The sequence below is a fragment of the Phalacrocorax carbo genome, chromosome 13, assembly GCF_963921805.1.
Source record: "Phalacrocorax carbo chromosome 13, bPhaCar2.1, whole genome shotgun sequence".
NCBI classification, from domain to species: domain Eukaryota; kingdom Metazoa; phylum Chordata; class Aves; order Suliformes; family Phalacrocoracidae; genus Phalacrocorax; species Phalacrocorax carbo.
The window spans coordinates 18,183,116-18,197,641 of record NC_087525.1 but is presented as its reverse complement, the minus strand read 5'-3'; the positions used below and the strand labels follow the sequence as shown (position 1 = coordinate 18,197,641).

The 14,526-nt window shown below is 43.2% G+C and overlaps 1 protein-coding gene across 2 annotated transcripts in view; it reads left to right on the top strand.

Annotated features, from left to right (window-relative positions):
• Positions 1 to 12,585, top strand: part of VCL (vinculin) — a 61,658-nt gene extending 49,073 nt beyond the window's left edge. The window contains exons 15-22 of one of the 2 annotated variants that reach the window (XM_064464956.1): positions 372 to 480; positions 1,492 to 1,794; positions 2,384 to 2,508; positions 2,835 to 3,020; positions 5,956 to 6,162; positions 8,351 to 8,554; positions 9,181 to 9,285; positions 9,986 to 12,585. In XM_064464956.1, coding sequence (XP_064321026.1) covers positions 372 to 480; positions 1,492 to 1,794; positions 2,384 to 2,508; positions 2,835 to 3,020; positions 5,956 to 6,162; positions 8,351 to 8,554; positions 9,181 to 9,285; positions 9,986 to 10,132 — 1,386 coding nt within the window. In that variant the 3' untranslated portion in view covers positions 10,133 to 12,585. The remainder of the gene's footprint in view (positions 1 to 371; positions 481 to 1,491; positions 1,795 to 2,383; positions 2,509 to 2,834; positions 3,021 to 5,955; positions 6,163 to 8,350; positions 8,555 to 9,180; positions 9,286 to 9,985) is intronic. The other variant, XM_064464955.1, reaches the window with a different exon arrangement.
• The last annotated feature ends 1,941 nt before the right edge of the window (positions 12,586 to 14,526 follow it).

Here is a 14,526-nt window from a genome sequence, read left to right as displayed (position 1 = left end):
ATTTTCTTTGTGCCTCTGCTACCAGAGAAAGATGTTAATACCAGCAAGGAACGTAGTGCTGACACTTAGAAGGGGAATGGCAAATATTTGTGCATATAGTACCGAGTAGAACAAACCAATTAAGTGATGTGTCTTACTCTTCAAGTTTTGGACAGAAGCGTTAGAGACTTATCCTTGAAACAAACTTACTTTGAGGCTTAGTAAAATATGTAAGTGAAAAAAAATGCTTTTTCACTGAAATCACTCTGATGCTTTCCGGAAGTGTTTTTAAATAAATCCAGTGCTGGGAAATAAAAGTATTTTCAGGAATATGTGTGATGTCAGTATATACTCCATATGATTCCATAATAAAATATGTTTTCCATTGGCAGGTTGTATCAGCTGCTCGTATCCTCCTGAGAAATCCTGGCAACCAAGCTGCTTATGAACATTTTGAGACCATGAAAAACCAATGGATTGATAATGTAGAAAAAATGACAGGTGAAGTAGGAATTTTTGTTGAAGATTATACTTGTGGCTAACTAGCTGCTATAGATCCCCTGCCCCCCCCCCCCCCCCCCCCCCCCATTCTGTTTGGATTGATGAAACATGCGTAAGAGTAACGACTCATTAAAAATAAATTGATAAGTGGGAACGTGCTCTCTGATGCCAGAAATAGGTATGTGTTACAGCATAAACAAAATACCTTGCTTCATAGGTGTTAATTTTGAGTTGCAGGGGAGTAAGTAAATTCGGCTTTAGTTCTTCTGTGGGCCAAACAGAATACCATTAGTTTTTATTGCCATGGCTATTCTAGCAGTGTATCACTGCAGCCAGTTGAGGTTTTTTTCCTAATCTTGGCATGTTGAATGAGGACAAATAATTAAGTGGTGGTGAGAAAACATGTTTAAAATGATGTAACATCTTGATGAAAGCAGTGAATAAAACAAAGCTACTGACCTACTGAATGTTGCTGACACATGTGCATGTTGCAGCCTTTCCAAAGTGCACATCCTTTGCACTGGTCTGCTGGTCTCCTGACTGTATGCTACCTTCCTCTCCATCCCCAGAATTAAACAGTGGGTATTACTGCCTTGTCACTATACGTCATCCTTAAGTAAAAGCACAGCCAAAAGGATACTTCCTTTTGAATAATGGGAGAGGTACGATAAGTACTGAATATGGTTAAAGAAATTTGGAGGGAGGAAGGACGTTCTGCTGCATGTACTCTAAGCTAGCTCTTGACTCAGCAACATCCCATGGTGGATGAGTACGAGCTTGGGATGCCATCAGCGGGAGCAAGCCTGACCGTGGTTACTGTGACAGAGAGGTACCACGTAATCAGAAGTAAAGCTGCAGAATACATTTGGTCTGATTTCCATGCGTCCTTCCGCCTCTCCCCGCCCCCTTGTTGGAAATACTTATTTTCTGGTTGCGAACAGTGTCCGGAATACCAAATATCCCTTTCCACAGATGAAACTAGAGTATTAACGTGTTTAACTTTTATTCTAGGGTTGGTGGATGAAGCCATTGATACTAAATCTCTGTTGGATGCATCAGAAGAGGCCATTAAGAAAGATCTTGATAAATGTAAAGTTGCGATGGCCAATATTCAACCTCAGATGCTGGTAGCTGGTGCCACCAGCATTGCTAGACGGGCAAACCGCATCCTACTGGTAGCAAAACGGGAGGTTGAAAATTCAGAAGACCCTAAATTCCGTGAGGCTGTCAAAGCAGCCTCTGATGAGCTAAGCAAAACTATATCGCCAATGGTAATGGATGCTAAAGCTGTTGCAGGGAACATTTCTGATCCTGGTAAGGATTCAGTCTGCTGATTTCAAATATATCTTTTACTGGCTGGAGGTGATGTGCAGTAGTACTTATTGGGCCTTGTACAGCTGTGTATCCCCTTCTGTGCAAAGTTTGCATACACTTAATACTCAGAATGGTGAAATCAAGGTCACATCACTAACTGCTGAATCCTGCTCTTTTAAAATGCAATGACCTTTGGCAAATTCAAGGGAAAAGGATTCAGCATTCTAGTTTATTACATGATTTCATAATCTTTATTAGAGGAAGTATTTGTCACTAGTTATCAGCAGTACTACTTTTAGATAAGAAAATATTATCTAATATCTTTTATTCTAAAAGTTGTTCTGGGTATTACTTTGGCTCTTGATAGTGACTGTTACTCAGCCCAGGCTTTAATTCATTCATGTTGCATATGACACTAATGTTTCAAATGCATAAATCCACTGTGAACATTTTGGTAGTTTCTAAATGTTGTTACTTTATGTATATATGTGTACTCTGCACAGTGTGTTACAGAAATAACTTTTAGGGTAGTGTTGCCATCGTAAATATTACAGAATGTTGTTAAACTGGTAATGGAATTTTTGTTCAGGTTTGCAGAAGAGTTTCTTGGACTCAGGATACAGAATTCTGGGAGCTGTGGCCAAAGTCAGAGAAGCCTTCCAGCCTCAGGAACCAGATTTTCCCCCTCCTCCTCCTGACCTTGAGCAGCTTCATGTAAGTGCAGCATAGTTTGTAATACAATACACAGTTGTCACTGACAACGTGTGGATTGCACACCGAAATTACTTGAGTATGTTTTTATTCCTTAGCAATAAAATGCATTGACTGGCCAGCCATGCACACAAGTAGCCGTAAGTCTGAAAAATACCAATTCAGCTTTCAAAAGAAGAGATTAAAACATGGTATTTCTTTTAACACGGAGGAACTGAAACACTGGAAAAAGGCATGAGCTCATGCAACCATGTCGTGCCATGACACCGTCCTTTACTCAACCCGTGTGCTGTTTCATTGCACTGAGTAAGGGTTTTTCCCTTCCGTAGCTGACTGACGAGCTTGCTCCTCCAAAACCGCCACTTCCAGAAGGTGAGGTTCCCCCGCCCAGACCGCCACCACCTGAAGAAAAGGATGAAGAGTTCCCAGAGCAGAAAGCAGGAGAAGCTATTAATCAGCCCATGATGATGGCTGCTAGGCAGTTGCATGATGAAGCACGGAAATGGTCCAGCAAGGTAAGAAGTTGTCGTATGTCCCTTGGGCTAAAATGAATGTTTTGGGTTGGATTTTTTTTTTTTAGGATCAGTGTATTTGGTCAAAAGTCAGTTGCCTCAATGACAGAGAGTAGTCTGTTATAGACCAAATAGTAAAAGCACTGCCGTAGGAGGAATTAGAAACCCTTTAAAGTTCGGAGTGAACTAGGGTCAACTGTTCTAATACTCAGAATTGCTAGAATGCTTTATTAACGTACCTCTGAACACAACTGTGCCTTGTATGCTAAACTGTTTGTGATCCTTGATGCTAGTACTGCCCAGAGAGCCACTAATAATTAATGGCTTTCTAGGCTGACAAGCTGACTGCTATATTTAAGTGACTTTGAAAAGTCTGGATGGATGTTGCAGGTGCCAGCTGGAGGAATCATGAGCTGCTTTGTCTTAATTTTGGAAGGAGCTGAAGGTTACTTTGCAGTTAATCTGGTGCATTTATAATCAGAAAAGTGACCATATATAGATGGCATTGCCACATTTTTTTTTACTGAGTCACACTCGCTATCAAGGCTGAAATCCTTCATTTCCTTACCATTTCCTTGCCATTTTAGTGCTATGACAAAGCACTGTGAATTTGTCAGTCTTAAAAATGCTAATGTAAGTTTTTTGCTTTCCCCTGCCGCCGCCGAAGAGCTGCATTTTTCCTCTGGCAGCAACTGAGTAAACTTCTGAGATTTAGCCTTCTGCAGGTATAAATTTAAGATCAGAATTTGGCTTTGAAAATCTCTACTTTTTTTTCTCCACCAAATTGGGTAGTGAATGAGAAGATAAACTTGAATAGCTCACAGAATCAGCGTCAGTGCTTTGTGCTTAAGAACATCTGTTTTGGAAGTACAGATAAAACACGAAAAGTCCTGCAAATCTGTTTGAGTGTCTCTTCCGTAAAATGAAAAGCTCTATTTTCCCCTCATACTTCTGGATATACCAAATACAGATTTATATTACTAAAGGGGTAGTACTGGAATGTAGTAGTCATTGCAGAGGTAGTTTTGGGGCCAAAAGCCTTAATTTCAGCTTCCTAAAAGTGTTTTGATCTTTGAAGCCCAAAATGGGTAACTTAAGGTGCAGTAGGTAATAAAATGCTTTACTACATACATAATAAATCACCTATACATACTATATATATTCTAAATTAAATAGTGCAACTCTTAAAATAGTTATCCAAGTCAAGCAGCAGACCTTAAAACCCCTTGCTGATTATGGAAGAGCTCTAAGCTTAGTGTATTTAGATTATAAAGCACTGTTTTCATTGCTGTTTCTTTAATTTGGACCAACAAACCAGTACGTTAGCCTAGGATTAGTCCTTCTAGTTCTTTTTTAGTAGCCTCATTTTAGCAATAGGAGTAGCTGTTCTGGCAGGATGTTTTGGGGGAAGAAGTTTGAAAACCATTTTTGTAGTCTCTGAAGACACTTATTGGGTGGAAGAGGGATTGATGGACAGTGCTGCTGAGGAATATGGGCTAAGCCTGGAAAGATGGATATATAAGGTCTTGCTTGTACTAAATTGCAATAGACTGTGTCAACAGTCTTCTGCCTTTTTCCCAGTTACGTTAGTCTACAGGTGCTTTACCACGTGTCACGTTTGTGGGGGGACAGCAAGTACTTAGTCTTAAGAATTCTGATTACATTCTCCATTCTCGCAAGATTTAAAATCAATTTGTTTCTTCTTCTTTACAAGAACTCCTCTTCACTGAGTGGGTTCTGGGCTTTTGTGTACTCCATGTTCCCACGGAGCGCAAACCAAACACTGTCGGTTGCTTTACCTTTCCCTGCCTTTCCCCCTCATTTGGATAAATAAATAAGTATTTGGAAACTCTTCATTAGGTTAAGACTTAAATGAAGTTGTATTTGAAGATGAGTTGATTTGGCAGCATACAAGTTACAGCTTCCAAAACTTCTGTGGTCTCAGTGGTATAAATGTTTTTTCTATAAAAGGCTGTATCTTAAGCAAAACACTGTTGAAAATGCATGGTTTTTGGTAAGGGTGGTTTGACTTTTATCACACGTGGCTTTAGTCAAAGAAATACAGTTATCGAAGTTGTATATCTTTGTATTGGAGTGTTGCTGTATTACCAATGCCTGTGCTGTTGTACTACTTACCTCTTCCTTGTGATCTACCCTAACGCAATATATTTGCTTCAATCCTCTTTTTATTTTTCTTTTTGAAGGTGATGGATACAACATATTGTGGCCAAACAGTATCATATGCTTCATAATCCTCTTATTCTACTAATTCTGTTTCAATCTTTAAGAACTGTAATATTTGCATCATTCATAACATTCAGTATCATCGCCTCATTTCATAACCCAGTTCTGTTCTTTCATGTCGTCTGTGGTACTTCAATACTGACTCCTACAGTGTCCCCCACCCCACCGTTTTTTCCCTCTACAGCAAGCAGTGTTGGTGGGTTTTTTCTGTGATCGTGCTGCTCCCTCTTCTTATCACATACATGTGAACGGGCTTCCGTGCAAAGCTTTCTGTCTGCTCAGACGCCACGGTCATCAGCTGCTGTGCCTGCTTCCAGGCAGTCAAAATGGCTTTCACCGAAACAGAAAATCCATTCATTTCACCATTGTCTTGCCAGAAAAATGTTGTTCTGAAACTCACCCTCTCTCTGTAGAAGCTGTATGCTCAGACCAAAAATATTGCTGCATCTTTGAATTGTAACTTCTTAAGATGTTTGATAACTTTGGTTTACAGGCGAAATGTTTGTTTCCTTCTGCTAATCTTATATTCCTTCTCCTCTTCCCTCTGACCTGATCCTAGATCTGTGTTGTCAGATCCTGGGAGACCAAGAGGATGTTTTGGTCACTAAAACAGCTCAGTTCATGCTCTTCTCCCAGATTCTGCTTCTCGTACTAACTGTCCCCTGTTTCTCCACCCTTGCTGCCACCTGCAAAGCCTGATGTGACTGTGATTAATGAAGCGGCTGAGGCTGGTGTAGATGTAGAGGAGGATGATGCAGATGTTGAATTCACTCTCCCCTCTGACATTGAAGATGATTGCGAGCCTGAGCTGCTGTTAATGCCAACCAATCAGCCCGTTAACCAGCCCATTCTGGCTGCTGCTCAGTCTCTCCATCGGGAAGCAACCAAGTGGTCTAGTAAGGTACTCCCGAGTCTCCCCGGGGACTGATCCGCGTGCATCCAGCCATTGGGAACGCTGACACGTTTGCACCACTCTTGATCCCTGCTGGGCCCCGCCGTTCTGAATGAATAAGTGTGTCTGCACTTCATTTTAAGGACTGAGAGTGGCTTCACGAGTTTGCTAGATCTCTTTGTCAGTGCTGGATTGAAGCTTGATTTGGGTCACTTATTAATGTTTAAAGGCTTCCTCTCCCTTTGCATCTGCCTGTTCTTCTTTGTCATGGTAGTTTTCAAATTGAGTAGGGGTTGTCATCTGTCCCCCCGGGTCTTTTTTCCATTCATGTGGGCTACCTGGGAAGCCACGGTTAATGGTTTCTTAATGACTTCCAGATACAGCAGAGCATACAGCATTCAAGAAGTCATTTAACGTGTCTATTTTGCTTTGCCTCCATCGATGGCATCAATTAGAATACCTTCCAACAAGGAATGGCTTTGTATGGCAGCGTTGGTGGACGAGGACTGACTGCTGGCTTGCACTTGGCTGTATTGCAAATGCTGGTCTTGGGAGAATTCTGTTATGGGGAAGCTGCACTGAATGCTGTTAGCTGCTGAATTGACGCTGCGTTTATATGAAACCAGTGGAAATCTAACGTGAGGTTCAGACGCGCACAAGCAGCCTGTCTCTTCTGTCTAAGCACAAACGTTTGCAAGACCGGTCACTTTGTATGGCATGCTGCAAAGAGTAAGGTTGGTGTCCCGTAACAAACAAAGGTTAGGGGGTGTGTGTGTGTGTGTGTGCGCGTGCATATATGCAGATGTGCTAAACGATTTTAATAACAGGGCTTTAAAAATGTTTTTGTCCTTTTCAGATTCTGATGCTTGGATAACTTGTTAGAGGGCTTCGTAAATGACACTGGTCCTAATTTCTTGATTCTCCTACATGAAAACGTGGAAAAGCTTTGTGTTATGTCACTTGCATCCTAACTGTTACACTAGCAAACTGTTCATCTACTAGGTCGTGGCAACAAATAGTTCAGCTTTTTGTGTCATCTGTATCTGTAAAATATCTGGGATATCTTCCTGAATTTGCTGGTAGTGAGTCAGGGAAGTACGTGCGCAGGGATGGAGGCTACGTTTGCTAAGTTCGGTTCTCACGGTGTTACTCTCTGCTCCGAACTTCACTGGTCATTAATCGTGGAGTTATACCGAGGGAAGGGTGTGCTAATACTTAACTCACTCTGCTAATACTTCATCCACACGACAGGAATGCTTCGTGGCACCAAACAACTTTCTGCAAAGGTGAATGTAAATACACTAACAGACTACTAACAATTGATCGTCTAGGTCTCCTTTTTCGTGCGCCAGGTTTCTCTCCGGGACAGTGTGTAAGAAATGGTTTTGCCTTGGTCCTACTTAATTCACATTTCAAATATTTCTCAGAAGTATTTCTGTGACAGTAATTTTGATGTACTTAATACAGAAAATCTGCATTTTAACATAAGAAATATCACTAGGTTACCTTTTAAACTATCAAGTTCTTCTCTCCTGGAAGCTTTATTTTTAAAGGGAGAGATTTTATCAAAAAGGAAGACTTATTTTCAAGAAATAACTAAAAAAAAAAAAAAAAAAAGTAATACTTGTATCTCACTATCACGTTACCAGTGACAAAAGTTTTGTATGTCACAGATCCTCTTCCATTTACCCTTTAGCATTAGAGCAGCGCAGCTGATGCTTTAAAAACCTCAGTTTAAGATGCCACCGAAAACTTTCTGCTCAACTTATGACTACACTCTAACTTAATTAGTGCTATTTGGTTTAACAAGCTATTTAGCACGCTTTTTTCTGAATGTAAAAAAAAAATCCTTTTTTGGGAAATCTGGAATTTCAAATGCTAATAACATGCTTTATCTTAAAACCTACCCGGCAGAGCAGTAACTCTTGTTCCGTGGACAAACTAACACTTTCCTTTACCGCCTCTTTTCCAGTTTTGAAGCGAACTTTTTTCCTGAGTGTTAGGAGGAAAAATGTCAAAACCAAAACTAGTTCAGATCTTCCCCGTTCCTTGAAGAAACCTCTCCTGAGCTCACGAAGGGTTCTTCCGTCCTTAACTTCTCGAGCGGGTTGCTGCCAGAACGTAGGCTGCTGTTCAGTCGCGACTTGCGCGCAGCCTCCGTCCTGGCGTGAGCGCTAACTCGTGCCGTTCTCCGCAGGGGAACGACATCATCGCTGCTGCGAAACGAATGGCGCTGCTGATGGCAGAGATGTCGCGCCTGGTGCGGGGCGGGAGCGGGAACAAGCGCGCGCTCATTCAGTGCGCAAAGGATATTGCGAAGGCATCGGATGAGGTCACTCGATTGGCCAAAGAGGTGGCAAAGCAGTGCACTGACAAGCGCATTAGGACAAACCTCCTGCAGGTAACGAGTTACCTTGTAATTGCCTCAAATATTATATCCCCGCCCCCCCATCTCTCCGTGCGAGCGAGTACAGGAGTTGTGGCCGTGAATCACGTGTCTCTCTCCTTCGCTTGTAAAGTTTTGTCAAGTTCTGTGTCTGTTTTTAGATCCCATGGTCAGATGTATTCTGTAAAGTCAGGATTTGCTTACAGCTGAGCAGGAGATGCTTGTGTCCAAGGAGGTTTTCAAAAACACTGCGCAGTGCACACACTGCCCCGAGCCTGCATTGCTTTGTATTTCATCTACTCATTCCCTTGTATCAAAGAACAGTAGCGGAAGCGTAACACTCCATAGTTTTTCAGTCTCAGCCAGATATATGCCATCCCATTCCTAACCGAGCAGAACCTCAAGGGATATGTGGAAGAACGGAAGAATGCTGGCTCCATCCCAAAAATTCCCAGAGCAAGTAAAATAAGTTAAAAGTATCCTACCCACATTTGTCAGGAAGTCTTCAAGGTTATAAAATCCCTTCTGTGCGTATTCCTCACCTAACAGTAAAACAAAATAAAGGAATTTATCTGAAAAAAAAAATAGACAATGTATTGGTTCCATTTACAACACGAAGTGTTTTTATCCTCGTTCCTTAGGTCTGTGAGCGAATCCCAACCATCAGTACGCAACTCAAAATTCTTTCCACTGTCAAAGCTACCATGCTGGGCAGAACCAATATCAGCGATGAAGAGTCGGAACAGGTAAGAGGTGCAAAAATTGGTAGCATGGAATTGTTGGTCAGATTTATGGGGAAAAATATATAACATGTAATATCGGACGCGCTCTGGGAACTCAGGTGTTTGGAAGCTTACCTCAGTGAGGTCAGTTCTAGTATAGCACCTTGGTTTCTGGCCCAAAAGCTACAGTTTAATAGAGGAACATCAATCCTTCCCAAGCCAAAAAGCTCCTCTGGCTCAAATTTTTATGAGAGCAACTACTTAATCCCCTTGATTTAGCAGTGAAGAGCAAGCTAATGAGAGGCCTTGCTTCTGCAGATACCGCAGGTTTGAGACTGGGGGAGAGGGAGCACCCTCTGGTGGTTTGTGTGAACGTATTTATTCCCCAGCTGCCTCTGGAGTACTCCTCCTGCAGTTCTGTCAACTTCCAAATGCATGTTTTCAGTTGAAATCCTGCAGTTTTGGCTTCTGAGAGGGATTATTGTACTTCGAGACGCTACGTTTTGTTCAGATTTTGCACAAATTGACAGTGAGAAATGGGAAAGTCCTTGCTGTGAGCCAGGATAACAAAGACTAGTTGTTTCATTTACTTTTTCATAGTTCAGGTCAGCAATCGACTGACCTAATGCTTGCACTGGGTGCCCTCGTGTGTAGTGGGTTTCCATGCTACTGTCCTGAACGTGGTATTCACTAATACATTGGAACTTCTTCATTTTCTTGACAGGCAACTGAGATGTTGGTTCATAACGCCCAGAATCTCATGCAGTCTGTGAAGGAAACTGTGAGAGAAGCTGAAGCAGCATCCATTAAGATAAGAACAGATGCTGGATTCACTCTTCGCTGGGTCAGAAAGACCCCGTGGTATCAGTAAATACTTGCCACATCGGTATTGTTTCCTGTAACATAAAATGCCTTTTTTTGGAAACAGAAGAGAGATGTTAACAGCGAAAGGTGCTGTATACATGAGCTCACGGGTAGCTTATGCTAATGCCCCATTCTAAGGGTATGAATTACAAGAGAATGCATTTCAAATGTCTTTGGAACCCGGTTGATATCGAACACCTCGAAATTTCTTCCGACAGTAGACAGTTCTTAGCCTTTGTTTGCTTTTGAAGATTCTCCTCATGAATCCTGTACTCCCAGAAGCACACATTTATGCACTGTATATTCCAGTAGTTCCCATGTGATGATATAAAACATGGACCTCACTTTAAGCTTGTGTTGAGAGCCTAGGACACTATTGGTTGCTTGGCAGATTTTAGGGACAATCATTGATATAGAAACATTAACTTCTCAGCAGGATTTTAGCTGGCTGTTCTTAAACCATGCAGAAATGATGGAAGGTGTGGGGTTTTTAATTAAGGGCGGGGTGGGCAGAGCAGAACAGTTGTAAATTGATGATTAAAGTTCCATGTCCAAAACGGTATTTTTTTTGCTCTTGATTTTTGCCTGTCAACAGAACTTCTACAGAAACTGGAGCTGCCTTTGTCACCCTCCTGTCACCCTGTAGGCAGGAGCTCTCGTACTGTACTGAAATGCTTTGCAGTGGTTGTTAGTGGCACGCTGTTGTTGACAGCTGGAGCCTTACAGCCGGAGACCTTAAATCGTGGAACTCTCTCCTTCTTGCTCAGCTGAGCTGAGAAAGCCTGGTCCTCTTAAGCTAACTGCATGCCCAGGACCAGAGAATGCCTCGTGCTGGCTCTTCCCTCTTGAAACCCAAATGAGCACATACTATTATTATTCTTTTCCTCCTCTTCCCTCCATTTAATGCTATTCCAGCCTCTCAAGGTGGAAATTAAAAGATAAAAGATGAAATTAAAGAAGACCTTTTGCCTCGCTGCCCTTGTTCCCAACAATGCATAAGCTTTTTGAAGCCCAAGCACCGCAGGGACGTGAAGCCCTCGTTAGGCGGTCTGACGGCAACCCGCAAACGGGGGCTCCTCACGCGAACCGCACTGGGATGTTTTTACTGGTTTTAATGCTTATAGTTTAGAGGCTCAAAATCTTTTCAAGTTTTAGTAATAGTGAATTGAACAAAGTTTTACTGTGTTTTTAACAAAAACCCCAAATAAAACCCCAATAAAAAGCTATAAAATCCCCCATGTCAATTACAAAAATAGACTTGGGATGCTTTGATCCTTTCATAGTTGAACATGCCTTCGTATATATATAAATACAGATATATATAGATTTTTTTTTCATTTAATTGCTCCGAAGCCTCTTTTGGCATTTGACAGAAAGGAGAATTATCGTTAAAGCATAAGCCTCTGTACATTTGCAAGGAGCGCTTGCAGACTGCTGCCCAGGCCGGCGCTGGCCTCACGATCCCCTTTTAATTTGCTGAAAATTGTTGCATGAACAAACCACCTTTAACAGAAGTGCCCTTGTGGAAAAACTGCTCAGTCTTAACAGCCCCAGAGACACACAACGTAGTCAGCTGTGCTCTCCCTGTCTGCACCAGTTACTCTGCAGCTGGACTTTCTCCCCTCCGCTCCCCCTTCGTTGCACTGGTATTGAAAAAGGGAAGTTAACGGATGTGTAACGCTTCTGCCTCAAAGGGACCTCAGCGAGAGCGCGCGCGTTCGCCTTGGATTCGCCCCTTGTGTCTGGCTATCATGAAGTACGTGGTACTTGATCTTTCCATCGTATTCTCTTCCCGCAGTTACCTGCGGCAGGAGGAGGAGGGAAGGGGTGCCAGAGCCTTAACCTGAATGTCTTGCGTTCAGTTGGTTTGTACCAGATCTTTAACAGAACTTTAACGTAGTCATTTCTATTTAATAGTGAATAACACTGAATAGGTAGGGGTTATTTTTAAGGGGTTTTCTAAATAGTCTTCCTGTATCACTTCTCAATGCTCCCCACGTTCCCCCCCCCGCCCCGTTCAGGCTTCTCTGTGAGATTGTTTTCTTTTTTTTCTAGCATCACTGTTTAGTTGCTTGACTGATATTAATGCAATATTACTAATGCCTTTAATACATAATTGTTTATGCCAAAGATCACTTTCTGTTTACTGAGGAATGTTTGCAGGAAACTGATGAATCATGGTTGCCTTTGATATTCTTCCAGAATGTGTTTGCTATAAGTTCTTGAACTGTTTTGTAGAAGCTAATACTTGTCCACCTTATGCAGTTACTGCTTTTTTGAACACTATTAGTCTTCAGACCTGAAATGCAGCAAAAATTTGAAAAAGACCATGAATGTCACTTAGAAATGTTTTACCACTATAAAACTTTGTTTATAAACCAAAATGTATTGTATAGTCTAACGTTTTCAGCCTTTCTTCGGTTCTGTTAAAACAATAAAAATGCATTTGTACAAATGTCAGCTTGTGAGTGTTAATGGTGACGGCGCGGTGGGTAACACCGTAACGAGGGCAAAAAGCTGAAGCTGCAGGGATCCTAAAGCAAAGGAACGCTTGTTTCTACATATTCTGAACAGAAAAAAAGTGCAAAGTTCCTCGCAGGAGAAGATTAACCCAAGAAGCTGTTTCTGCCTTTTGTGCCTGTAAAACTAGTAATTAAAGAACTTGCTGGAAGCTGTGGGCCAGTGGGAGCAAACGGGAGCTCTCCCCGGGGCCTGGTGTGACCAGCTCCAGTGGCACCGATCGAGGTTCTGAAGAGTTGAAGTGGGATTTGCCAGATCCCGTCAATGAGGGAAGAACTGCTACAATGGCCAACACCTCCTTAAGCTGAGTTTTGCTCACAAATTGGGTGCAAGGGCGATCAGCAGGGAAGCACTGTCCTGCTTCCCTCACTCCTTCACCGTAAGAACCTCTTATAAACACTTTTTCTCACTAAAAATTTCTACTAGCACACATAATGTTCTGACTTTGTGGAACCAACATTTATTGGTGCTGCGGGATTTAGTAATAATAGGTAAAATTCAGATTTCACACTGTTCACACGGTTCTCTCCGTATCTGAGAGGATGAGAACCCGAGACAACCACCTTGTCAGCACCCCCAGAGCTGGGCGCCTAGAGAGGGGGAGACGAAATGCTGGCAGTACCGACTCTTCCGATTTCTTAAGCCGTACTAGGCATACAGGTGCTGGTGCGGCTTCTTTTAACGGGGAGTACGAACGCGGTCCCCCCTTCCGCAGGTTCTGCAGTGGCGTTTCCCGCGTGTGGCGAGAAGGCAGGAGCAGCGCGCCCGCGGCCAGAGGTGCACGTGCCCTCGCACAACAAACGCCCTTTGCCTGACGAAAGCCGTCTTCGTGCTGGGGTGGTTTCCTGCCAGGCGAGCGCGATTCTTGTCGACAGCGCCTTGTTGGTGCGCTGCGGCGCGTGGATCAAAGCTCTTGCGTGGCCGGGGGCTTCGCGCGCGCTTCCCTGGCGCCTGAGCTACAGGAGGCTGGCGAGGCTCGTCTGCGAGGTGCTGCCAGGGGCGGCCGGTTCCGCTCCGCCGTCGCGTTCTCCATCGGCAGCGGTGCTGGGCTGCCAAGGCGCGGAGCGGCTCTGCCTGCTCAGACCGAGGCCCGGGACCTGACCGCTTACCTCTGACGCCGCCTTCAGTAAAGGAACCGCGGGACGAGTAACGAACTGACGGATGCTCCTCTCCAGTTGGAAAAGGTAGGCTGGAACGTTGGCAGCTTTTAATACCCAGCGTTGTGTCTGTGCAAATGCGAGGCTTTCTTTCAGGTGCTGGTTCTTAAAAGTGCTGTTCTAGCTACGCTAATTACTAATTATTATTATTATTGCTAATTACTATTATTACTAATTATTATTCAATTTTGGAAATTGAAAATGTTTGTGGCCACATTTACCCTGGTGATATTACCAAAGTCACCAAGAGAGAATATATGCTCGTTTCTTTCCCTACTGGCTTGCTGCCAGCGGCCAGATGCATTCCCTCTCCTTTTTTTTCCAGACTGGATCAATTTTTTGTCCCAGTATTTGAAATTTTGACCGCTGAATGACTTCAGTTGCTGTTCCTCATCCCAAGCAAAGTTATCGCCCCTTCACTGATCCGTGAGCCAGGCAGGTTAGGGAAACAAAGGTTCTCCAGTCTCCCCCCCTTCCTTAGTTCTGAACGTGGGTTTCTCAGCCTACTCTGCACTGACCAGGTGGACGGTCCGAAACGCGACCAGTGCTGCGGCGCACGCGCTGGTTTACAGGTGAGAAGTTTATGCTGGTTTATAAGGACAAGGTCAGTCAGCTTTGCATCATCACCGTTGCCTTTGAAGTGTCATGAACCGTCCTCCATTTAAAGTAAAAGCTGTGAAAGGGAGCTTACCTGCCACGCTCCTTAAATACCCCTTCTAAGCTT